The sequence below is a fragment of the Pleurodeles waltl genome, chromosome 3_1 (assembly GCF_031143425.1).
Source record: "Pleurodeles waltl isolate 20211129_DDA chromosome 3_1, aPleWal1.hap1.20221129, whole genome shotgun sequence".
NCBI lineage: Eukaryota > Metazoa > Chordata > Amphibia > Caudata > Salamandridae > Pleurodeles > Pleurodeles waltl.
Window position 1 is genome coordinate 1,958,437,256 of NC_090440.1, and position 26,835 is coordinate 1,958,464,090.

The 26,835-nt window shown below is 46.3% G+C and overlaps 1 protein-coding gene across 16 annotated transcripts in view; it reads right to left on the minus strand.

Annotated features, from left to right (window-relative positions):
* NCOR1 (nuclear receptor corepressor 1) overlaps positions 1-26,835 on the minus strand; it is a 1,251,773-nt gene that overhangs the window by 167,303 nt on the left and 1,057,635 nt on the right. For all 16 annotated transcript variants that reach the window (XM_069226323.1, XM_069226317.1, XM_069226319.1 and 13 more), the window contains one exon: positions 1,500-2,068. In XM_069226323.1, the coding sequence (XP_069082424.1) occupies positions 1,500-2,068 (569 nt within the window). The remainder of the gene's footprint in view (positions 1-1,499; positions 2,069-26,835) is intronic.

Sequence of the window (26,835 nt, forward strand, 5' to 3'; positions counted from 1 at the left end):
CTGGTAGGTGAACAGTTATATACTTTTATGTACTTCAATATTGCCTACACTATCTAGGCCAGCAAGTGTGACCTTATTCTGGAAGACCTTTAGAGTCAAGAAGACTGTCTTGAGCTCCACTATGTTTCTATCCTTAACTGCCTCTTCAAGGACCCGTATTTCCCTGATGTTCAGTCTTCTCATGTGAGCTCTCCATCCTTTGCAGGGGAAGAGTGTTGTGATGGTCACTGAGGAAGTTAGTTGCGAAGGATCTGGCCACTGTGATGTTCACTGTATTCTACCACAATATGTTCCACTCTGCTTTCTCTTGACAGCCACTAGATCCCCCCTAACTCCTGGCTGTAGGGATCATCAGCATTAAAGCCATTCCTGCATTGGAATCGCGTAAACCTGCATAGGGCAATAGGGTGTTGTATCATGTCCATTAGTTTCCTCACTGTCAGACACAGCCCCTCCTGGTAAAAGAGAGTTTGTATAATTGTGTTTATCCTATCCTGGCACTGTGAAAATGATCTAATCTTTACAAGCCAGACATCCAGAGAAAACAGACGTGTCCCTTGTCTTCTTAAGTGTGCCACAGCTTCTGAAAGGCACTTTGTGAATACCCTTGTCTAGATTTTATGCCAAAGATCAAGACTCTTAATGGTAGTGTACCTTGTACACTACAAACACCTAAGGAACTTTCTGTAGCTGTTGTTCAATAGAATGAGTAGGTAGGCATCATTAAGATCTAGTGTTGACATGTAGTCTTCCAACTGGAGACAGACGATAACCTGCTCCAGTGTGACCATTTTGGATCTTTGCATCTTTATGAATCTGCTCAAGGTGCGCAGGTCTAGAATGGGTCCAACCCACATCCTGGGTTACTTGGAGGCTCCCCTGAGGGTGGGACCCTAGATTTGTCTGCAAGAGTCTTCTGCAGCCTGTACACTGGAACCGCTGTTGATGTTCAGGAACCAAGAGAAGACTGTAACATGTAGGAGGGCTCCGACTGCAAAGTTATCCCTGTGCATTGCAAGGATTCTGCAACTTCTGTGGCCATGCATCCTCCACATTCAGAAGGACTCTGCCTGCACTTAGGACAGCAAGGAGGAATCTCTCTTGGAGTGAAGGAGTCACTCCCCTGCATCCGCAGGCAACTCATTGTCGTCGACCGGTTTGTGGATCTTGCTGTCCCATACAGATACAGATCCTACAGATCCAATGTGGTGCCTGGGAGTATTCTTAAGGTGAGGACTCTATCAGACAAAGATATTATGAAGAAGAATAAATAAAGTAGTACAGCAAACAAATGTTAAGTGAATGCAAACTGCTCAACAGAGAATGGGGATGTGGCAGGAAGGACAGATTTCCATTTGCAGCAAAACATTCCAACTAAGCAAAAAAGCCATCTCTGGTGACTGATGAGGATTCCCTGCAACATCTTAGCTTCAATTAACTATGCATTTTCAAACAAGTTGACCAGGAAACATTTGTAAATAAAATTAAGTTGTACATACAGCTGCTGGAGGAGTCCGAACTCTGAGAGCCTCTCTCCCTGGCATCCTTGTCTGAGGCAATCTGTCGAGTGATTATCACGTCAATAAAGTTTGCAGCAGTGATTGTGGTCTTCCCTCGAGTTCTCAATTCCTCCTCGTACCTGGACTTTGGAGGAGCCACTTTGTCCTTGCCTGCTTCAGAATAAATAGCAGCTGATGGCTGAGTCTGTGGCTTGCTACTGGAAAAACCAGACGACGTGTATGGACATTGTACCAGTCTTCTGTCTGGCTCCAGCAATTTTTGCTCCATCTGCTGCTGCTGCAGATGTTGCTGTTGTAACTGCTGGTGCAGTTGATGCTGCAGCTGCTGCTGTTGGTGGTGGAGGTGGTGTTGCTGCTGCTCCACTGCTGACCGACGAGCCAGGCTTTCCTCCATTCTGTTGGCCTCATGCTTGCTTTCTTTCCCTTTTGCCACTTCCATTTGTGGTGCAGAAGCAGCAGCATCCACAAGTGCAGCAAGGGCATCAGCAGCTGTGTTGTAACGGGCAGGCAAGCCCTGCGTAATGGAAGGAGCACCAGGTGGGAGCTGCCTGCACATAAAAAATAGAAACACATCAAAAAGAGTATGTTAAAGGCTATAATTATGAATATCATGCCCACTGCACACTGTGGGATTTCTTTATAAAGCCCTTCTGCAATCAAGCGTCACTGGGCTCAAACTGAGACATTGAGCATCTTTGCCTGCAGTGTTGTGATGATTACTTTACTGTTTAACCTACAACTGATGACCAAATACACCCTTTTAACACTTGACCTCAAAAAAGCAAAGGTATCGTGGTTTAACAGTTCGCAGTCAAAAAAATCACTGTCCAACCTTAATTACGACACACAACTGGAGACAACTGGCACAACAACGCACAACTGTACTTGGGGAGCAATTACTATGTTGGGGAACCAGACAGTATTGACTTAGGTTGTGACCCAGGCTTTCATAAGAAATGATATTATACTGATACAATCAACACAAAATAGGAGAAAATACCCCAGGCAACTTGCAGGCTGTAATCTTCTAACTTGCATCTGAGCTTGTCATTAACCCCCCAAAAAATAGATATGGATTGGTTATCTAGAAACGTAGTTGTGTGAGTTATGTTCTGAAGATATAATCTGTTCCCACCACCACTGACAGTCCTTCATAGGGTGGTGATCAGAAAGTAGTCATGCTTAGGAAAAGGCAGATGCTGTGGTGTGCCCCTCCAGACCACAAAACCCAGTTCTATGCCTCCGTCCATTTCCTCATAGAGGTCGAACATTCACAAAAATAACCACAGACTACTTCTGGGGAACTCAGGGAAGGGGTGCAATATCAATTCCACACATATTACATATGTGTATTTGTAAAGCGCAAGTATACTTAAGGAGTATCAGCACCAGTATACTTGAGGAGTATCTTGGCAAATGTTTATGGTTACTTTATTAATAATACTTTTTGTACTGACCTCATAAGGATGAATGGTTGCAAGGCACCATTGGACATCAAAACTGTGACAGTCACATCAAATTTAGATTCATGAAGTGGATGCATTAGTCCACTGAGCCATCTGATTAAGCACATAAAGTAACTCTCCAGGTGCTTCTGTGGGCTTGTACTCAAGTTAAGAAAAACTGACAGAGTCAGACCATAACAATTGATCATGAGAGAATTCACGATGATCACACCAGATCTTCATGACCGTGCAGTCTTCCTTATGACACAGGCCACCTTTGTTACTGGCAAGATGTGAGGGAGAAGTGAATAATTGCAGTTAAGATTCTATCTGAAATCAACGTTTGGGCTTTAATGAGACAAATGAACACCATGAGAAGCCTGAAAGAAAGAAAAATGTTTGGAATCTACGTGGTGCAGTCACAGCATATCAATCTGTCAACAAAAAGATGGAGGTCGTAGAAGTAACCGTATGGCACCGAACCAAAAAAGATCTACTGGATAAAAGTGCAACGTAGAATACAATTCTAAAGGATGGTGTACGACATTACATAACAATACTGGTTCATGTGATGAAATTTCTTTCTGGACTACCCTGTGCTTTGCTCCACTGGAAATCATCTAAGCCCATGACAGTGATGCATGTGGCTTTCTGCTTTTGTTACAATCAAGACAGTCAACCTCGAGTCATGTAGAGTTGGCCCAATGGACATAGGGAAAATACCTTTTACTTAACGGGACTCTCACTGAATGTTATCCAGTGACATCCTTTATCATCAAGTTATTTCTGACCCTCCCAAGGGTCAGGGTATGCTGCAACCTCTTTCCTCACACGGGAGCACTTTTTAAGGAAAAAAGTGTGGGGATCTATATGAGGTCATCTTTAAAACTGCCTAGGAGTTGAGCAAATCAGTATTTATTCATGGATCTGTCTGGCAAGTTTAAAAACTGGAGAAAACGGGCTAGTTGGAATTACCATCACTCCTTGGCCATTAAGTGTAATCAACTTGTTCCTGCAACGTACTCCAATCCAGTGGCTTTGGTTAGGAAGTGTATCTCCCTATTAATGACCTTTTGGAAAAAGGTCACTGGCTATTTGTTTATTCATTTATACCATGCAACACATAGTCCACCTAAGGATAAGAAACACATTTAGTCACAGCAGGGGACCAGAAGTATGGCTCAAAACATGCTTCTGGTGCGATCTGTGTAAGCAGAACAAAACAGAAAGGTAGTGTGTATGCTGTGAGGTCATACTGTTAAAACAGAAGCTGGTGTGTGTGTCAGTGTCTTTTATGCTGATACAAACATGGTGAAAACACTGTAAACACAAGCAATAATTGAGAGGTTCAATGCATACTACATATTTACATCCTTATGGATAGTTAAATTAAATGCCTACTTATTTAATGGATGCCTGGTGCCCCATAGGGATCTCTGGAGGGAGTGTGTCTAACAGTAACATACTGTAGGGAGAAATGGTATTGTAAACAGTTTGCATGTCATTTCCAAACGGGTATTAATAGGGACATACTGATCCTGATAAAAGCCACTGGATTGGGGTATGTGGCAGAAATTAGTTGGCCACTTCAACTAGCCTGTTTACTCCATTTTTTAACCTTGCGAGACGGACCAGTGAATAAAAACTGATTTGGACACCACCTAGGTAATTTTAAATATTACCTCTAACGGATCAGACACCCTTTTTACCTTAACAAATGCTCCTTTGTGAGGAAAGAGGTCAAAGTAAGCCCCAACCATCAGTGGGCGGAAAGAACTTGATGATGAAGCATGTGACTTGATAATATTTAGTAATTGAGAGTTCATATAAGAAAAGGGTCTTTCTCCTTTATGAAGTGGGCCCACCCTAGAAGACTTGAGGTTGAATCTCTCTTGATTGTGACACTGTGTACGAGGAGTTGGAGTCACAATCTAAGTTTCCCCTCTTCCCGTCCTCTCCTGATTTTCCCATTTTGGCTTTTGTTGACATCAAAGTTGTGCTCCGTTAGAATAACAAAAGTGCATCTCCTTTAGTAGTGAAAGCAGCTATTCCTCTTTTAACCCACAGTATGTTGTGAATGGCAGCATGATTACTGTCTAGGGGCAAAGCCCTTTTTACCTGTTCCTATCTGAGGAAACTGTCAGAGAGCTCCACCCAGAAAAAGGCCAGTCTAGTCTTCACAACTAAGGTCCCTTACTCCACAAGTTAAAGAACTGCATGACGGATGAGTAAGTCTGTGTATTATGGATGTGAGGTTCACGGATGGCATGTTCCACTAGATGGTAGTTTCCTTTTCTTAAGCTGGCTAAGTCTATCAGTCAGGACATATGTTTTCTCTGGGATTTCCCTTCCAAAAACTTATTTCACCTGGTTAAGTGGGTAGAGAGTTAAGATTATATGTACTCTAAATTAAATTCACCCATACTCGTTTCCTTTGTTATAGCCATCTCGTGAGGCAATGGAAACAGAAATGTATTGCCTGATTCAATCATACTTGACGTCTTTTGACTTATTCCTGCCAGTGTTCTTAGTCTCTGATCAAGAGGGGTGTGTCTTTTGTGTTAACAAACTGTTTTGATATTGAGAGTTCATCTTTCAAGTAGGCTGATACTACATGAAGCTAACTTCCAAAAAGTCAGTACTACTGAAGTGTTCACCCTAGTCACCTTTGGTCAGGGGAGACAGTCTATGGAGTCCAAGTAAAGTACAAGCACCTGAGGGGTGAGGAGAGAAAGTTCACTCTTTTTGGTGTCTGGAGTCAAAGGTCCCTCTCCAGGGATTTCACTGTGCTTGGACTTGCCCACTGTGGAATTTGGGGGGTTGGCTAAGACGACCTCTTGACACCGGAGCTAGCGGAGTATGTCCCTTAGGTTCAGTCTGGAGAAGGAATGCTAACATTAGCAGCAGTGCCAATACTGCCTAGAGCGTCAATGCTCTTCCCGCACTGCATCGTCCGAGCGACGGGGTGAAGTCGAAGAGCGTTTATTCTTCTTCGACTTCTTTTTCTTATGACCCAAATGTCCCGATGACTTCGAGGACGAAGAGTGGTGGTGACTCCGCAGCCGGCCTCGAGACCTTCCTCTCGAATGAGACCGTGAGAGGAGTCGATGTCACGCTGGCATTAGCTTAAGGGACCTCTTCCTCAAAGCTTTCGGGTTCATGGCCTGACATCGGGAGCACTACTTCGGATCGTGATCGCCCTCCAGGCACCAAAGACATACAAGGTGTGGATCCATCACCGACATCATTCAGTGACAGGAGTTGCAGGGACTCAAACCGGTCTTGCGGGTCATCCCTCGACCTAGTCAAAAATCCTCGAGAAAAATGTCATAGTAGTTAAAAAGTGACTGAGGTAGCTCTTCTCCGGATCTGCGCATAGGCCGGTGCAGAAAGAAAAGAACTGACGTCAGCGCGCCAGAGTGGTGCCTATATACAACCGAGACATCATCATGGCGACCGCGACACCACCGATGCCCGCGGGTCGACCGACGCCATCCAAAGGCACGCAGAGGTACTGCTCGAAGAAAAAGGTAAGGAATCTGCAACTAGAAGTCTTTATCAGATAAGCCTTGCTAGCTTTAGCAAGTGTCATGCTGACAAAGGATCTGGAATTATTTATGGCTGCACAGATTTTACCTAGGGGTTGCAATAAGCTGTCCCCTGCAGGGACACAAGTAAAAAAAAAAAAAAAAAAAAAAAAAAAAAGCTTGTTCCTTGACTACAGATTATCCCACCACCACTGTCAGTCCACACAAAGCTTGGGCAAAGCGCCCAGTAGTCATTCTTACTAAGAATGGTGCACTTTTGGTGCACCCTCGACATCAGAGTCCTACACCTGTAAAAAAGAAGGTACCTCCAGGGTTTCACATGATTGTAGAGTAGACTGGGGAAAAAGGTATGACTGTCGAGAAATAAAAGTGCCAAGGAAGCTTGGCTTTACACAACCCTGGTGAGGATTATTGTCAGGACAGAAAGCCTTTATCAGGCTGGATCCAAAATCTCCCTTATAAAATTTAACTTAACTTTTCTGGAGGGAACAGAGAATTTGCAGGAGGGGAGGTCAGAAGTGTGTCTTTTTCCTTGTATAGCCAATAGTCAATACAGTCAATGTTGGAATCCACACGCCCATACATAAGTAAACACTAGAATATGGTATTGTCCACTGTCTGAGGCTTCTGTTGTCATTTCAACATGCCAGCCCAAACATATACATTTCTTGACCACTTCCCCCTTTGCCGGAGTGGCTTGGTTCCCCTTCCAGAGCCAAATCACACCCTTAACCCATTGCTGGCTGTGAAGAACAATTTACTTACATTCTGTAACGCCTTATCCAGCAGAAACTCTATATAGCAGCGGATTCCTTACCTTTGAATAGTTAAAGGTGTCAGCCTTGATCTGGATTTTTTTTTGTGAGCAGTACTCCTGCGCTCAGGTATGTGGCATCGTTCGGTTCCGCGTGGTGTCGCCACTGCCGAAAGTGCACTGCATGGTGCCTATATAGGTACCAACCCAACGTGCTGATGTCAGTTTCTTTTTGCGACTTTCCAAACTAGAAGTGTGGAGCTACGAACACTGACCACTGGTGGGTGAAACTAGGGTCCTCAAAAGGGAACACCCTTGCACCTAAAATCTATTTGTATAGTGGAGAGGATGGGTGAGTCAGTAAAGGTGTCTGCAGCTACACAGTGTCTACACCAGATAAGGTGTTAATGAAGGTAAGTAACATGTGTATCTGATAGAAACGTTTATCTGCAAATTCTTTACCTTAGAATAGACGAATCTGCAAACCTGATTTAGACTAGAAAGACATGCCGGACTGAATGTGCAAAGTGCCCATTCTGACGGACATGACTGCCTAAACAGTAGTGTTTTGTGAATGTGTGCAATTAAACCATGTTTCAGCCTGTCATATGCAGGACATGAACTCAGAGTGCTAATGCAGTGGATGGAGCTCTGGTGGAATGAGCATGCAAGCCCTCCGGGGTTTGCTCCTTGGCCAGTGCATAGCAGAACTTAATGTAGAGCACGATCCATCTGGAGATGGTTCGCTTCTGCAAGGCCTTCCCTTTCTTGGCTCTGACATTGCCCACGACGAGTTGATCATCCTCCCGGAACGGTTGTATGCAGTAGAACGGCATTGCTCTTTTTGGATAAAGACGGTGGAGTCACTCCTCTTCCTTAGCGGGATGAGTTGGCACATAAAAGGTGGGCAAAGTGAGGGATTGGCATTTGTGGAATGGGGTAACCACCTTCCTCAAGAAGGATGTATAGGTCCAAAGAACCAGTTTGTTTAGTAAGAGACATATGGAGTCTGGGATGACAGCAGTTCACCAACCCTCCAGGCCGATATAATTGCCATCAGAAAGGCCTTCTTGATAGTGAGAAGCCTAAGAAGGCAGGTATGAAGCGGCTAAAAGGGAGCACACGTTAGAAAAGTAAAAAGCAAGTTAAGGTCCCACTGAGGCATAAGGAAGGGAGCAGGACAAACTAAGAGTTGCAAACCTTTAAGAACCTACTTGCAAAAAAGGACTTGGAGACAGAAGGCTGATCTGGCAGCCTCAGGAAGGAGGAAATGGATGTGTTTATGCCCTAGTTTGGAGGGAGAGCGCAACATACTTTGTATCCATTTCCTACCAGCTAGTGCGGCTTTATGTGGCCTGCAGGAGAGTGTTTTAAAGCGGAGAGCACCAGCACCCCACTGCAGTCGTTAAGTGTATATTCATGAGCCTCTGTCTTTTTCAGGACATATAATCATGCAATCAGTAGATTTCAGCTGCGTTAACAGAAAGTAAACAGTGTAAGCACCATGGGAAGCAGTTCCATTTTTCCTATAGTATACTGTGGCACATTTTGAGAGAGTAGCACAATGTTGTAATTTTTATCCATATTAATGCTACTTTAGCAACTGTTTCACCTCATTAGTACCACTTTAACATACAAATACAGCAATAAGATAATGAGAGATGAACAGTTTTTTGTTAAGCGCATTCCACTGCATGGCAACATGTGTTGTTGCTTTTTAGATCCGTTTGAGCTACAAACAATTTTATTTTTGTTAAAGTCTGCAACTTATGCAGCAGATAATAGATTATGTGGCAAATGCAGCAAATCCATAATTGTTCGTAGAACAACATGGCCCTAGAGTTGCATACATCCATTGGCCTTAAGTGTACCACTAACATAGATATGGGTAACTCGGGTGCCATAAACAGAAACAGGCCTGTAGGCTAATGAGAGGGAGAAGGGGGAGGAAGATGGAAATATAGAGTGAAAGGAGAGAATATGAGAGGGGAGTTAGTGACAAGGGGAAATGTGCCCTTCATAGCAGTCTGGTGGCGATCAGAGGCCACCCCACTCCAGCCCTTAGACACCTAATACACAGGGGGAGGTGGTCACACCTCTCCCTTGCAGGAAATCCTTTGTTCTGCCTCTCTGGCCTGAGCCAGGCTCACAAGCAGGAGAGCAGAACAGTGCCTGGGCTCAGTAGCAGTGTGGGCTGGCAGCTAGACCCCAATGCTGCATAGACAGAACTGGGGGATCCTCTAAGGAACCCCCAGAGTACATGGTATCATGCAACTAACACTGGAATCGGTGTAGTTGCATGATTCCAACATGTCTGATACCAAACATAACTAGGTTCAGAGAAGACCTTATGAAGTTTGACCACTCGTGTTGACCAGTGTCCACTACATATCTGAAGATGGCTTCCCCGCACTTAAGAGTCCAGAAAATATCCTGGGGTCTGTAGGGGCATCCTACTCATGCTGGGGTACCCTCACACTTAGAGACATGCACCCAACCAGAGGTGTGGCTTATGGTGTCTAATTGCAGTAACCAGGTTTGGTGGGGAAAGGGTGCATGAACCCTTTCAAGCAGGCTTCAATGGCAGGCCTGCAGACACAGTTTGAATAGGCTTCCATGGGTGGCACAGTATATGATATGCTGCAGCCCACGTGTAGGTAAGTGCCACTGTTGGCATGGCTACCCACCCCCCCCAGACACACACTTTTCGCCTAGTGTTGATGCCAACTTTGATTGAAAGTGTGCTGGGATCCTGCTAACCAGGCCCGAGCACCAGTGTTCTTTCCCTAAAACTGTACCTTTGCTTCGACAATTGGCACAGCCCTGGCACACAGTTAAGTCCCTTGTAAAAGGTACCCACGGTACCAAGGACCCTGTGGCCAGGGAAGGTCTCTAAGGGCTGCAGCATGTATTATGCCTCCCTAGGGAACCCATCACTCAGCACATGCACACTGCCTTGCTTGTGTGTGCTGGAGAGGGGAAAAAGACAAGGTCGACATGGCACCCCTCTCAGGGTGCCATGCCCACAAACCACGGCCTGTGGCATGGGTAAGTCTCTCCTCTAGCAGGCCTTGCAGCCCTAAGGCAGGATGCACTATACCACAGGTGGGGCATAGCTGCATGAGCAATATGCCCCTACAGTGTCTAAAGTCCATACTTAGACATTGCAAGTGCAGTGTAGCCAAATTGAGTATATGGTCTGGGAGTTTGTCATTACGAACTCCACAGGACCATACTGGCTTCACTGAATACTAGGAAGTTTGATATCAAACTTCTCAGCACAATAAACCCACACTGATGCCAGAGTGGGATTTACTGAAAAATGCACACAGAGGGCATCTCAGAGATGCCCCCTGTATGTTAGCCCAACTGCTAGTGTAGGACTGACCAGTCTGTGCCAGCATGCCACTTCCAGACAGGTTTCTGACCACATGGAGTGAGTGCCTTTGTACACCCTGGTCAGAAACAAAGTCTGTCCTGGGTGAAGGTGCTTTACACCTCCCCCCTGTTGGAACTGTAACACCTGGCGGTGAGCCTCAACGGCTCAAGCCTCGGATTGCAGTGCCCCAGGGTACTCCAGCTAGTGGAGGTGACCGCCCCTCGGACAAAGCCCCACTTTTGGTAGCAAGTCCGGCAGGAAAATTAGGGAAAACAGGGAGGAGTGACTACCCAAGCCAGGACCAACCCTAAGGTGTCCAGAGCGGAGATGACCCCCTTCCTGCAGACTCCTCCATCTTGGTTTGGGGGATAGGAAAGTGCCGCCTTCCCAAAGGGAGTGGGTACAAGGAGGGTGTAGCCACCCTCAGGGACAGTAGCCATTGACGACTGTTCTCTGACCCCTAACACGCCCCTAAATCTAGGCTTTATGGGCCACCCTCAACACAGCTCACCAGATTCTTGGTGACCTACAAGAAGAAGGAGCAATGGTAAGCTGAAACCCCCAGCAGAGAAGGAAGACGACAACTGATTTGACCCCAGCCCTACCGGCCTGTCTCCTGCTTCAAAAAACCTGCAAAAAGACCAGCGACGTGTCCAGCGGGCCCAGCGATCTCTGCCAACTCCAGAGGACTGCCCTGCACCCAAAAGGACCAAGTACTCCTGAGGACAGCAGCTCTAGCTGAAGAAACCTACAACTAAGGACTCTCACCACACTCCAGATGCGTGAGTCTTGACCCCTGTGCACCAGACGCCCGCGGCCTGTGCCCAGGTGGTCCAACCAGCAAGAGAGGGTCCCCAGGGGATTGCGAGCAAGTGCCCATCCTGGGTTGACTTCTCCACCCCTCCATGGCGATGACTGAAGAGGGAATCCCGAGGAACCCCCCGACCGCAAAACTCCGGACGAAGAGATCCAACACCTAAAGGCACAGTGCACCCGCGGCCCCCAGGTCTTGGAGAAACCTACCTCCGGTGCCTCGTTGTTCAGCAGGCGCCCCCCCTCCCTGTGCCACTCGTGGTGTGCCCGAGACACCCCTCTGGTCTCCTCATAGGCCAGCATTGAATACCAGATGTCTTGTTTGCATTCTGCACTCGCCGTCCCTGTGCCGCTGAGGGTGTGTGTTTGGTGCCTACTTGTGGACCTTTCAGTGCTCTTCTAATCCCCCCTGGTCTCCTCTCAGAGTCATGGGTATTTACCTGCTGGCTGACCATATTCCGAGTACTCCCCGTCTGTAGGAAGTTGGCTCTGTATATACTATTTCAAAGTAAGAAATAGTGTGCACAGAGTCCAAGGGTTCCCCTTAGAGGTAAGATAGTGGCAAAAGTAGATAATTCTAATGTTCTATTTTGTGGTAGTGTGGTCGAGCATTAGGCTTATCAGAGGGTAGTGTTAAGCATTTGTTGTACACACACAGGCAATAAATGAGGAACACACACTCAAAGACTTACTCCAGGCCAATATGTTTTTATATTGACAAATATATTTTCTTAGTTTATTTTAAGAACCACAGGTTCAAGATTTACATTCAACACTTTAAATGCAAGGTACTTCACTTAGATACTTTAGGAACTTTGAATGAACACAATATCATGTACAGTCTTTGTAAAAATGGCAATAAGCTATTTCAAAAGTGGACACTGCAAAAATCAACAGCTCCTGGGGGAGGTAAGTAAAGGTTAGTTTTGAAGGTAAGTAAAACCCTTACAAGTCTCAACGTTGGGGCATAGGCAGCCCAACATTGGGGGTTCAAGGCAACCCCAAAGTTACCACACCAGCAGCTCAGGGCCAGTCAGGTACAGAGGTCAAAGAAGTGCCCAAAACACACAGGCGCCTATGGAGAACAGGGGTGCCCTTGTTCCAGTCTGCCAGCAGTAAGTACCCACGTCCTCGGGGGACAGACCAGGGGGGTTTTGTAGGGCACCGGGGGACACAAGAAGGCACAGAAAGTACACCATCAGCGGCACAGGGGCGGCCGGGTGCAGTGTGCTAACAGGCGTCGGGTTTTGTATAGAAACCAATGGAGAGACCCGGGAGTCACTTCAACTATGCAGGCAGGCACGGGGGGACTCCTTGGGGCAGCCACCACCTGGGCTAAGCAGAGGGTCGCCTGGGGGTCACTCTTGCAATGGAGTTCGGTTCCTTCAGGTCCTGGGGGCTGGGGGTGCAGTGTTGGTTCCAGGCGTCGGGTCCCTTGTTACAGGCAGTCGCGGTCAGGGGTAGCCTCTGGATTCTCTCTGCAGGTGTCGCTGTGGGGGTTGTATCTGGTTACTCACGGGCTCACAGTTGCCGGGGAGTCCTCCCTGAGGTGTTGGTTTTCTGCAGGTCGAGCCGGGGGCGTCGGGTGCAGAGGGTGAAGTCTCACGCTACCAGCGGGAAAATTGAAGTCTTTGGAAGTTGCTTCTTTGTTGCCAAGAAGTAGCTGGTTTTGAACAGAGCCGCTGTTCCCAGGTGTTTCTGGGTCCTTGGGTGCAGGGCAGTCCTCTGAGGCTTCAGAAGTCGCTGGTCCCTGTTGGATGCGTCGCAGTTGCAGTTTTCTTCGAAGTTGGGAGACAGGCCGGTAGGGCTGGGGCCAAGGCAGTTGTTGTCTCAGTCGTCTCTGCAGGGCTTCAGGTCAGCAGTCCTCCTTCTTTGTTAAGGTTGCAGGAATCTAGTTTCCTAGGTTCTAGGGTGCCCCTAAATACTAGTTTTAGGGGTGTGTTTAGGTATGGGAGGGCATTAGCCAATGGCTACTGTCCTGGAGGGTGGCTGCACCCTCTTTGTGCCTCCTCCCTGTGGGGAGGGGGGCATATCCCTAATCCTATTGGGGGGAAACCTCCACTCTCAAGATGGAGGATTTCTAAAAGCAGGAGTCACCTCAGCTCAGGACACCTTAGGGGCTGTCCTGACTGGTGGGTGGCTCCTCCCTGTTTTTCTAATTATCTCCTCCAGCCTTGCATCTCCACTAGCTGGGATGCCTTGTGGTGCTGTAACAAAAGGGGTGAGCTTTTGAGGCTCACCACCAGGTGTTACAGTTCCTGCAGGGGGAGGTGAGAAGCACCTCCACCCAGTACAGGCTTTGTCCCCGGCCACAGAGTGACAAAGGCACTCTCCCAACGTGGCCAGCAACATGTCTGGTGTGTGGCAGGCTGGCAGAAACTAGTCAGCCTACACTGGAAGTCGGGTTGGTATTCAGGGGGCACCTCTGAGGTGCAATAAATTGCACACTGGCATCAGTGGGCATTTATTGTGCTAAGAAGTTTGAAATGAAAATGTCACTTACCCAGTGTACATCTGTTCGTGGCATCAGTCGCTGTAGATTCGCATGTTTTGCATAGCTCGCCATCTGGTGTTGGGTCGGAGTGTTACAAGTTGTTTTTCTTCGAAGAAGTCTTTCGAGTCACGGGACCGAGTGACTCCTCCTTTTGTCTCCATTGCGCATGGGCGTCGACTCCATCTTCGATTGTTTTTCCCTGCAGAGGGTGAGGTAGGAGTTGTATTGTAGTAATAGTGCCCATGCAATGGAGTGACTAAGTATGTACCTATTTAAGGTTAAAATAATATATATACAAATAGTTGAAGGTACCTTCCGAACTGCTACAGGCTCCCGGGGAGGCGGGTGGGCACATGCGAATCTACAGCGACTGATGCCACGAACAGATGTACACTGGGTAAGTGACATTTTCAGTTCGATGGCATCTGTCGCTGTAGATACACATGTTTTGCATAGACTAGTAAGCAGTTATCTCCCCAAAGCGGTGGCTCAGCCTGTAGGAGTGGGAGTAGTCTGAAACAATGTTCTTAATACGGCTTGACCTACTGTGGCTTGTTGTGCGGATAACACGTCTACACAGTAGTGCTTGGTGAATGTGTGAGGCGTAGACCATGTGGCTGCCTTACATATTTCTTGCATTGAGATGTTTCCTAGAAAGGCCATGGTAGCACCTTTCTTTCTGGTTGAGTGTGCCCTTGGTGTAATGGGCAGTTGTCGTTTAGCTTTAAGGTAGCAGATTTGGATGCATTTAACTATCCATCTGGCTATACCTTGTTTTGATATTGGGTTTCCTGCATGAGGTTTTTGGAATGCAATAAATAGCTGTTTAGTTTTCCTGATGCTCTTTGTTCTGTCAATGTAATACATTAATGCTCTTTTGACATCTAAAGTATGTAGTGCCCTCTCAGCTACGGAATCTGGCTGTGGGAAGAACACTGGAAGTTCCACTGTTTGATTTAGATGGAACGGTGAAATTACTTTTGGTAGAAATGTAGGATTAGTCCTTAGGACAACCTTATTTTTGTGTAGTTGTATAAAAGGTTCTTGTATTGTAAACGCCTGAATCTCGCTTACTCTTCTTAGAGAGGTAATGGCGATGAGAAATGCAACCTTCCATGTTAGGAACTGTATTTCGCAGGAGTGCATGGGTTCAAAAGGTGGACCCATAAGTCTAGTTAAGACAACATTTAGGTTCCATGAAGGAACAGGTGGTGTTCTTGGTGGAATAATTCTTTTAAGGCCCTCCATGAATGCTTTAATGACTGGTATCCTATATAGGGAAGTTGAATAGGTAGGCTGCAGGTATGCAGATATTGCTGCAAGGTGTATTTTAATGGAAGAGAAAGCTAGGTTAGATTTTTGTAAGTGAAGCAAGTAACCCACTACATGTTTTGGGGTTGCGTGTATTGGTTGGATTTGATTAATATGGCAGTAGCAAACAAACCTCTTACATTTACTGGCATAGCAGTGCCTGGTGGATGGCCTTCTGGTTTGCTTTATGACTTCCATACATTCTTGGGTAAGTTGTAAGTGTCCGAATTCTAGGATTTCAGGAGCCAGATTGCTAGATTCAGCGATGCTGGATCTGGGTGTCTGATCGTTTGGTTGTGTTGTGTTAACAGATCCGGCCTGTTGGGCAGTTTGATGTGGGGTACTACTGATAGGTCTAGCAGCGTTGTGTACCAGGGTTGCCTTGCCCAAGTTGGTGCTATTAATATGAGTTTGAGTTTGTTTTGACTGAGTTTGTTTACCAGATAAGGAAGGAGAGGGAGAGGAGGAAAAGCGTAGGCAAATATCCCTGACCAGTTGATCCATAGGGCATTGCCGTGGGACTGCCTGTGTGGGTATCTGGATGCGAAGTTTTGGCATTTTGCGTTCTCTTTTGTCGCAAACAAGTCTATTTGAGATGTTCCCCAGAGCGTGAAGTAAGTGTTCAAAATTTGGGGGTGAATTTCCCATTCGTGGACCTGTTGGTGATCTCGAGAGAGATTGTCTGCGAGTTGATTCTGAATTCCTGGGATAAATTGTGCTATTAGGCGAATTTGGTTGTGAATTGCCCAACGCCATATCTTTTGTGCCAGCAGGCTCAATTGCGTTGAGTGCGTCCCCCCTTGTTTGTTTAAATAATACATTGTTGTCATGTTGTCTGTTTTGACGAGAATGTATTTGTGAACTATTATTGGTTGGAAAGCCTTTAGTGCTTGAAAAACTGCTAGTAGTTCTAGGTGATTTATATGCAGTTTTGTTTGATGTACGTTCCATTGTCCTTGTATGCTGTGTTGATCGAGGTGTGCTCCCCACCCTGTCATGGAAGCATCTGTTGTTATTACGTATTGTGGCACTGGGTCTTGGAAAGGCCGCCCTTTGTTTAAATTTATATCGTTCCACCATAGAAGCGAGAGGTAAGTTTGGCGGTCTATTAACACCAGATCTGTAAGGTGACCCTGTGCTTGTGACCACTGTGATGCTAGCCACTGTTGTAAGGGCCTCATGTGCAGTCTTGCGTTTGGGACAATGGCTATGCATGAAGACATCATGCCTAGGAGTTGTAATATCATCTTTGCTTGTATCTTTTGTGTTGGATACATGCGTTGTATGATGTTGTTGAAATTTTGAATTCTTTGTGGACTTGGAGTGGCTACTCCTATTGTTGTGTTTATTATGGCTCCTAGGTATTGTTGTACCTTGCGCGGCAGAATGTTGGATTTTGCGAAGTTGACTGTGAACCCTAGTTTGTAGAGGGTTTGTATGATTTGATTTGTGTGGTGTGAGCACGTTATTAACGAATGGGTCTTGATTAGCCAGTCGTCTAGATACGGGAATACATGTATTTGCTGCCTTCTGATGTGTGCAGCGACTAATGCTAGACATTTGGTAAAGACTCTTGGTGCGGTTGTTAAACCGAAAGGCAGTACCTTGAATTGGTAGTGTATTCCGTTGAATACAAACCTTAGGTATTTCCTGTGCGATGGATGTATTGGTATATGGAAATACGCGTCTTTGAGGTCTAATGTTGTCATGTAGTCGTGTAGTTTCAGCAATGGTAACACTTCTTGTAGTGTGACCATGTGAAAGTGGTCTGATTTGATTTATGTGTTTAGTATTCTTAGGTCTAGGATTGGTCTTAGCGTTTTGTCCTTCTTTGGTATTAAGAAGTACAGTGAATAAACTCCTGTGTTTATTTGTGTGTTTGGTACTAACTCGATTGCGTTCTTTTGCAATAGTGCTTGAACTTCTATCTCCAGGAGCTCGGAATGATGTTTTGATAAATTTTGTGCTCTTGGTGGTATGTTTGGAGGGAATTGTAGAAATTCTATGCAATAACCATTTTGGATAATTGCTAGAACCCAAGTGTCTGTAGTGATTTCCTCCCATGCTTTGTAATAATGACCTATTCTTCCCCCCACTGGTGTTGTGTGGAGGGGGTGAGTGACATGTGAGTCACTGCTTAGTTGTAGGGGTTTTGGGGCTTTGAAATTTTCCCCTATTCCTAGGGAATTGCCCTCCTCTATATTGGCCCCGAAAGCCTCCCCTGTACTGTCCCTGGTAACTGGATGGTGTTGCCTGTGAGGTGCTGGCTTGTGTGGCCTGACCCCGAAACCCCCCTCTAAAGGGTGTTTTGCGGAAGGTGCTGTAATTTCCTCTGCTCTGCGGGGAGTAGAGTGCGCCCATGGCTTTAGCAGTGTCCGTGTCCTTTTTAAGTTTTTCAATCGCCGTGTCCACTTCTGGACCGAACAGTTCTTTTTCGTTGAATGGCATATTGAGAACTGCCTGCTGAATCTCTGGTTTAAACCCAGACGTTCGTAGCCATGCATGCCTTCTGATGGTCACAGATGTATTTATTGTTCTTGCAGCTGTGTCTGCTGCGTCCATGGAGGAGCGTATCTGGTTGTTTGAAATGTTCTGTCCTTCTTCAACCACTTGCTTTGCCCTCTTTTGTAGGTCTTTGGGTAGATATTCAATGAGATGTTGCATCTCATCCCAATGGGCTCTGTCATAGCGCGCAAGAAGTGCCTGTGAGTTAGCGATGCGCCACTGGTTTGCAGCTTGTGCTGCGACTCTCTTTCCAGCTGCATCAAACTTGCGGCTTTCCTTATCTGGGGGTGGTGCGTCCCCAGATGTGTGGGAGTTGGCCCTTTTCCTAGCTGCTCCTACAACGACAGAATCTGGTGGCAGCTGCGAAGTTATGAAAATAGGGTCTGTAGGAGGCGCTTTATACTTTTTTTCCACCCTTGGTGTGATTGCCCTACTTTTGACCGGCTCCTTAAAGATGTCTTTTGCGTGCCGAAGCATACCAGGGAGCATAGGCAGGCTTTGGTAGGAGCTGTGGGTGGCAGAGAGGGTGTTGAATAGAAAGTCATCCTCGACTTGTTCTGAGTGGAGGCTTACATTGTGGAATTGTGCTGCTCTAGCCACCACCTGAGAATATGCAGTACTGTCTTCTGGTGGTGATGGCTTTGTAGGGTATGCCTCCGGACTGTTATCTGACACAGGGGCGTCGTATAAGTCCCATGCGTCCTGATCCTGGTCATCTTGGCTCATGGTGGTGTGAGCCGGGGAATGTGATGGTGTTTGTGCTGGCGAGACGTGAATTATAGGTGGAGGAGAGGGTGGCGGAGTAACCCTTTTCACCATTTTTGTTTGTGGTGTTTGGTCAGTTTGAAATTCCAGTCTTCTCTTTCTCCTAATAGGGGGAAGGGTGCTTATCTTTCCTGTCCCCTGCTGTATAAAAATACGTTTCTGCGTATGGTCTACATCGGTGGATTGCGGGTCTTCCTCAAACCTATGCTTTCGCATTTGGGAGGTCATTGATTGCTCTTTGGTATAAGAGCCTGAAACTGGGTCGGTTGCAGGTTGTTTCGGCACCGAAACCCTGTCTGCATCTTTTTTCGGCTCCGAGGTGGCTTTTTTCTTTTTCGGAGTCGAAACATCTCGGCGTCGATCTTCATCGGTGCCGCTGTCTCGGCGTCAAGCCGTGTCTACACCGCTATCTCGGTGTCGATGTATGTCTCCAGCACTTTCTCGGTCCCGAGAAGGCTGCGTGCCGGTGTCTCGACCGGAGTCGGACGGTCTCGGCACTGATTGGGCCTTTTTCGGTGCCGACGGTCGGTCACCGAATTTATGGGTGGAGCCATGGCCTGGTGGCAGTGGCGTCCCCTGGGCCTTGACAATCTTCTTATGAGTGCTTTGCGACGTCTTACTCACGGTTCGTGGATCGTCGAAGAACTCTCGGTGCGCTGTCGGCGTGGACGCCATTTGAAGTCTTCTTGCTCGACGGTCTCGGAGTGTTTTTCGGGACCGGAACGCACGACAGGCCTCGCAAGTGTCTTCACTGTGCTCAGGTGATAGGCACAGGTTACAGACCAAGTGTTGGTCTGAATAGGGGTATTTTTTGTGGCATTTGGGACAGAAACGGAACGGGGTCCGTTCCATCGGCGTTCTTCTACACGCGGTCAGGCCGAGCAGGCCCCGACGGGGATCGAAAACTACCCCGAAGGGCTCCGGAGCTCTTCGATCTTCAATGCGGTGTTGATTCTGACTACGCTGATCCCGAACGCAACAATACCGACGAAAATCTTCCGAAATTTAGCTGTTTTTCCGTTCCGAAACTCGGAGCGACAGGAACACGTCCGAACCCGATGGCGGAAAAAAAACAATCGAAGATGGAGTCGACGCCCATGCGCAATGGAGACAAAAGGAGGAGTCACTCGGTCCCGTGACTCGAAAGACTTCTTCGAAGAAAAACAACTTGTAACACTCCGACCCAACACCAGATGGCGAGCTATGCAAAACATGCGTATCTACAGCGACAGATGCCATCGAACACAAACTTTCCAGCTTTCAGTGTAGCCATTATGGAACTGTGGAATTTGTGTTTGACAAACTCCCAGACCATATACTCTTTTGGCTACTGTGCACTTACAATGTCTAAGGTTTTGCTTGGACACTGTAGGGGCATAGTGCTCATGCACATATGCCCTCACCTGTGGTATAGTGCACCCTGCCTTAGGGCTGTAAGGCCTGCTAGAGGGGTGACTTACCTATGCCACAGGCAGTGTGAGGTTGGCATGGCACTCTGAGGGGAGTGCTATGTCGACTTATTCATTTTCTCCCCACCAGCACACAGTGTGCATGTGCTGAGTGAGGGGTCCCAAGGGTGGCATAAGACATGCTGCAGCCCTTAGAGACCTTCCCTGGCATCAGGGCCCTTGGCACCAGAGGTACCAGTTACAAGGGACTTACCTGAGTGCCAGGGTTGTGCCAATTGTGGAGACAAAAGTACAGTTTAGGGAAAGAACACTGGTGCTGGGGCCTGGTTAGCAGGGTCCCAGCACACTTTAAAATCATAACTTAGCATCAGCAAAGGCAAAATGTCAGGGGGTAACCATGCCAAGGAGGCATTTCCTTACACTGTCTCCATAGGAGCCCACGTTAAATTTGCTCAACTTTGACCTCTGCACCTGGCCAGCCCTGTGTTGCTGGTGGTGGGTGCCTGGAGTTAACTTGAACCCCAACCAGTGGACTTCCTAAAACCTGGGGACAGACTGTAAATGTTGTACTTACCTGTAAACAGATCTAACTTTTTATCCCCCTAGAAACTGTTTGAAAAATGCAGTGTGCATTGTTAAAATAGCTTTTTGCCAATAATTCAAAAACTGTATTACTTACCTATTTCAAACAAAGAACTGTCGATACCTATGTGAAATACAAAACTTTTAAGGTACTTACCTGCAACCTGAATCTTGTAGTTCTAAAAATAAACTAAGAAAATATATTTTTGCAACATAACAACCATTGGTCTGGAGTTAAGTCATTGAGTGTGTGCTTCTTCTATTTTCTGTGTGTTTACAACAAATTCTTCGCACTACCCTCTGATAAGCCTAACCGCTCGAATACACTACCACAAAGAGAGCATTAGTATTATCTACTTTAGTCTCTGTTAAGCCGCTGGGGAACCCCACGACTGCGTACACTATATCTCACTTTGATCTAGTATATACAGAGCCAGCTTCCTATACCATGGGAGACTCCTGGAGTACCAATGCCCTGGGTACCCAAGTACCATATACTAGGGACTTACATAGGTGCACCAGTATGCCAATTGTGGATGTAAAGAATTTACCAGCAAACAAATTTAGAGGAGAGAGCACAGGCACTGGGATCCTGATTAGCAGGATCCCAGTGAACTACAGTCTAAACAAACTGACATGAGGCAAAAAAGTGGGGGTAACTAAGCTAGAAAGAGGGCACTTTCCTACAGACACTACTTTTAAAAATCCTCCATCTTGCCTGGAAGTAATTAGGCCACTATGGTTAGAGTTATGCCCACTTCCAAGCGGAAGTGGTCATAAGAAGGGTGTAGTCACCCTAAAGGTGGTTAGCCCATTGGCTACTGCCTGTCATTCCCTGTAATGCCCCTAAATTGACTATTTTGGTGGCACTCCTGAACCCTAAAACTCAGATCCTGACTACCTAGGAAGAAGAAGTACAAAGAAGAGTCTCCCTCACAGGAGAAGAGGAAGAAGCTGCTGCTGATCCGGTTCCAACCTTTCCGGCCTGCCTGTGAGAAGCAGTAAACCTTTTTCTCAGTCTCTTACATTTGCCAAGGCTTGTTGGTGGTTTTCCAGCACCAATAACCAACTGTACTGCACTGCTGACCTTCTACATCCACCATCGCCCTGGTCCTGCATCCACAGAAGAGGGGATAGTGGCTCCTGCCACTACTGGACACTTCAACACGAACTGGACTTGGTCCCTCCCTTTGCAGGTCCTCTTCTGTCAGGATCCAACTTTGGGTTCTTCCAGTCTTGGTTTGGTCTTGCATAATCCTTTTCCAAAGTTGTCCTGTTGGTTTGGGGGAAAACCAGGTACTTACCTCTGCTCTCCTGGTTGCTGGGGGTCTCTCTGGTAATCACCTCTTGGGGTTCCTAGTTCCTCCAGCTCCCTTCTACTGATCCCACATCCTTGGGTGGGGGACTGCCTTTCACATTCCATTTTGTTTACCTATACTTTTGTCAATTGTTTTCTATGCCCTTTACTGATTGCTACTGTGTACACAATGGTGTGTTCACTTACCTCCAGTTGGGGGATTGCCTATTCAGTATTTTAGTATTTGTGTTACTGTAATCAAGTACCTTTATTTTTGTAAAACTGTGTGGTTCTTCCATGGTGGACAGTGCTGTGTGACTACAGTGGTATTGCATGTCTCCGAGATAAGTCTTGGCTGCTCATCCACAGCTTCCTCTAGAGAGCCCAGGCTTCCTAGACACTGCCTACACTTCATAATAGGTGATACCTGGAATAAGGTGATAACACCGTAGGTGCTCACCACACACCAGGCCAGCTTCCTACAGTAGCATACAAAATGTTTCCATTTTGCAGCATAACACTGTCTAGTTGTAGGTTTATGTGCCTCTCTAACAATGCCCATACATTCAGAGGGAAGTTGTACATATCCAAACTCTATGAATTAAGGATCTATATCCCAAGTTTGAGTGTTTTGGGGTCTGGATGTCTGATTTGACCTCAAGTTCGAGTCAAAAGGTCTGGTTTGTAGGGAGGTTTGTGATGCGGCACCACAGACAGATCCAGTAATGTTGTGAACAAAGGTTGACGTGCCATGTGGGAGCTACAAGAATCATGGTGAGTGATGTTAGTCTCAGTCTCCGAACCAGAAATGGAATGATTGGGAGAGCGTAAGCAAATATCCCTGACCAATTCATCCATAGAGCATTGCCCTTGGACTGAGGGTGTGGTATCTGGACTCGAAGTTTTGGCATTTTGAATTTTCTACGGTGAAAAAGAGATCTATTTCTGGTGTTACCCAGAGGTGAAGTTATTGGCGAAGTACTTGTGGGTGAATTTCCCAATCGTGGACTTGTTGCAATGTCCTGCTTAAGAGGTCTGCAAACTGTCCATTCCTGGGAGATATACTGCCAGTAAATGAGTGCGACTGTGAATTACTCACTGCCAAATTGTCTGAGCTAGATTGAACAATTGAGTTGAGTGTGTCCCCACCACCCCTCCGTCTCCGTTTCTGCAGATAATACATACTTGTCATGTTGTTTGTGCAGACTAGAACCACTATCTGAGAGATTTGTGTCAGAAATGCTTTGAGCGCTAGAAAGACTGATAGCAACTACAAGTAGTTGATGTGATAAGTTTGTTATATGGGAACTCATTTGCCTTGTATTGTAAGGTTGTTGAGGTGAGCTCCCCATCCCATTTGTGAAGCATCCGTAGGAGACTGATCTGAGGCCAAGGCTCTTGAAAGGGCCGCCCTTTTGAAAGGTTGGTGGGATTCCACCATTGCAGAGAGTGGTGAGTCTGGCGGTCCAACAACACTAGATGATGAAGATGACCCTGTGACTGAGACCACTGACAAGACAGACACTGCTGTAATGGACACATGTGTAGCGTGGCATGAGGAACAAATGCAATGCAGGAGCCCATCATCCCTAATAGCTGCATCACTAGTTTCACTGTGTAAGTATGATTCTCCTGTAATTGAGACAGGTAATTTTGAAAAGCCTGAATCCTTGCCGGGTTTTGATATGCCAATACGGAGTGAGTATTGAGAATTGCTCCCAGATAAGGCTGTATCTGTGTGAATTGGAGATGGGATTTGAGGATTGTGAATCCCAAAGTGTGTAGAAGATTTGCTGTGTACTGGGTATATGCTCCTGACATTTTTAGATGGTACTGGCTTTTATGAGCCAGTCGTTCAAGTATGGGAAAACGTGAATATGTTGTCTGAATGCAGCTACTACATCTAAGCATTTTGGAATACCCTGGGAGCAGCTGTTACCCAGAATGGTAGAACTTTGAATTGATAATGTTCTCCAGCAATGACAAATCAAAGATATTTGCAATATGTTGGATGTATGAGAATGTGGAAATAAGCCTCTTTGAGATCTAATACTGTCATGTAATCTCCTTGCTGTACAAGGGGAATAACATCTTGCAGAGTGAACATATGAACATGCTCTGAAAGTATGCCTAGGTTGAAAGGCCTGAGATCCAGAATTGGTCTTAATGAACCGGCTTTCTTTGGTATAAGAAAGTATAGGGAAGAGATTCCCAACCTTTGTTGAGATCGAGGAACTGGATCTATAGCCCCTTTGAGAAGGAGGGACTGCACCTCCTCTTAAGAGAATGAGATGGTCATGTGTGAGCATGTAAACACATGGAGGAATATTTGGTGGCATGGAATTGAGTTTTAGACAATAACCAAGTTGGAAAATTGATATAACCCGTTGGTCTGTGGTGATATTGGACCACACTGGGGACAAAACTTTGCTAATCCCCCCTCTCCTGCCCACTCACCCTTCTCCCCCACCCCGGAGAGGGGTGTGTTGTGGGACTTTGCAATTTGTCACTGTTTTGTACTGGAGGGAGAGCCTCTGGAGGTGTACGCTTACCCCTGCCTCTGTCATTTGAGCCCCCTGTAAGATCCTCTGAAGGAACCCCTATTGTAAAAATGTGTTCCTTGTTTATTTTGGGAGATGGAAGGCTCAGTGGATGATGTTTTGAAACCACCCCGAAATTGTGGCTTACAAAAATGACCCCTAGTTGGTGTACTTAGTAAGGCCCCCATAGCCTTAGCTGTTTGAGTCTTTCTTCAGCTTATCAATAGTGGTATCAACCTCTAGGCCAAATAAATGCTCTTTATCAAGGCATGTTGAGGACTGCCTGTTGAATTTCTGGCTTGAAGTCTGAGCACCTCAACCAATCATGTCTTCTTATAAGAACACTGGTGATTACGTCACGTGCTGCTGTATCCGCTGCATCAATGGTACATCTGATTGAGTTGTCTGAGATGGCCTGACCTTCCGAGACTATCTCCTAACCCCTTTCTTGGTGTTCTTGTGGAAGATACTGGAGCAGTTCTTCCATCTCGTCCCAGTGGACCCTGTCATACCTCGCCAGTAGTGCTTGAGAGTTTGCAATTCTACAGTAATTTGCATCTTGAGCAGCAACTCTTTTGCTCGCTGCGTCCCATTTTTTGCTCTCTTTATCAGGAGGAGGAGCATTTCCTGTGGACTGACTGTTACCACACTTTCGTGCCCCACTTACCATTATAGAATATGGTGGTAGTTGTGATTTTATAAAAGCTGGATTCGAGGGTGCAGTTTTAAATTTCTGATCTACCCTTGGAGTAAGGTCCCTTGCCCTAAAAGGTTCTTTGAATATCGCTGTGGCATGTCTAAGCATACCTGGTAGCATGGGTAGGAACGGACTCTCTTTATGAGTGTTGGTTAAAGTATCAAAGAGGAAATCCTTTTCGATTGGGTCAGTATGCATCTGAACATTATGTTATGGTGCTGCCCTTGCAATAACTTGATTGTTTGCTGTTGTATCCACAGGGGAATAAAGGCCTTGCTGGATAAATGTCAGGGTCATGAGGGAGAATGGGATCTGGATCCCATGGATCTACATCTTGTTGAACGTCAACAAAGTCATCTCTATGAGATGATGATGACCCTTGTGGAGAGAATTATGGTTGTATAAAAGATGTAAGAGATTGTGGTGGTGGAGTAGGAGGAAGTACAGGAGAATGAGGCGGAGAAGGCTGAGGTTGGTCTGGAGCCTTGTTTTTTTCCTCTGAGACTTTCTTAGGGGGAGGAGCAGTGTCAATGTTTTTAGGAAAGTAAGTCTCCTATTAATTGGAACAGGAGGAGAAGCAATTATTTTCCCAGTTTTTATATAAATATTGCGCGGCTAAGCGACCATGACTTCCAAAATGGGCTCCACTGCTGAATCTATTTAGTTGAAACAGTAGGGTCTTTACTAAGCATAATTTTCAGTTCAGAAATTTTCGGTGTTGGTCTTTTTCCGAGTCAAAAGTGTCAGCTCAGAAGCCAATGTTGACTGCTGCTTTTTCGACGCCGAGGTGGCTGACTCAAAAGCTTGACTAGGTCCCAATATAAGGTGGGATGGTATTGAGTCGTTGGTCAGTGCCAAAGGCATGTTGGTCTTTGTCAATTTCGATGCCGAACCGGAGGGTGGGGCATCCAAAAGTAATTTCGGCTGTGAAGATGGGGCTGGTGTACTCGTGTACTGCACTGCTGTAACAAACTGGCTCTCGATGTCAGAATCTTGGTCCGAGTAAGAGTCTCGGATCGAAAGGGCTGCCTGGTCAGATTTCTTCTTGTCCGTGTTCCTCGCTAAAGATGTCGGGAGTGTCGTCCGTTGTGTTCAACACCACCTCTAACTGATGCACTCTTCGGTCCCGGAGAATCTTTTTGGGTCGAAAAGACCTACAGGTGTCGCAGGTCTCTTCCTTGTATTCCAGGGATAAGCACAAGTTATACACCATGTGTTGTTCCGTGTACGGGAACTTGGGAGTAGCATCAAGGACAGAACCTAAATGGAGTTCGTTCCATTAGCCCAGCATTTTTCGACAGCACTTGTCAAGTAGGCCTAAAAAGGGCGTGGACGTCCCAAAGGGTGTTGAACTGACCGAAATGGTGAAAATTGGATTGAGATTTTAAAGTGTAGAAATACGCTAGTGAAATACTATACTGTCATCGAAAGAAAGACGGAAAGGAAAATTTCAAAGAGACCGAACTGAGATCTACCGGAGCGAGAGGAAACACGTCCAAACCCAACGGCGGAGAGAAAACTATCTAACAAAGGACTTGATGCCCATGCGCACTATCACCGAGAGGAGTCACCACTCGATCTTGTGACTCAAAAAGATTCTTTGAAGAAAAACAACTTGTAACACTCCAAGCCCAACGCTAGATGCAGACTTATGTAAAGCATGTCTGTCTACAACCACACATGCCATCAGACAGAAAGGTTTCGAAACCAGAGCTAGGGGAAGATGGAGAGACGAGACACACATCCGAACCAGACGGCATATAGAAAACAATCTAA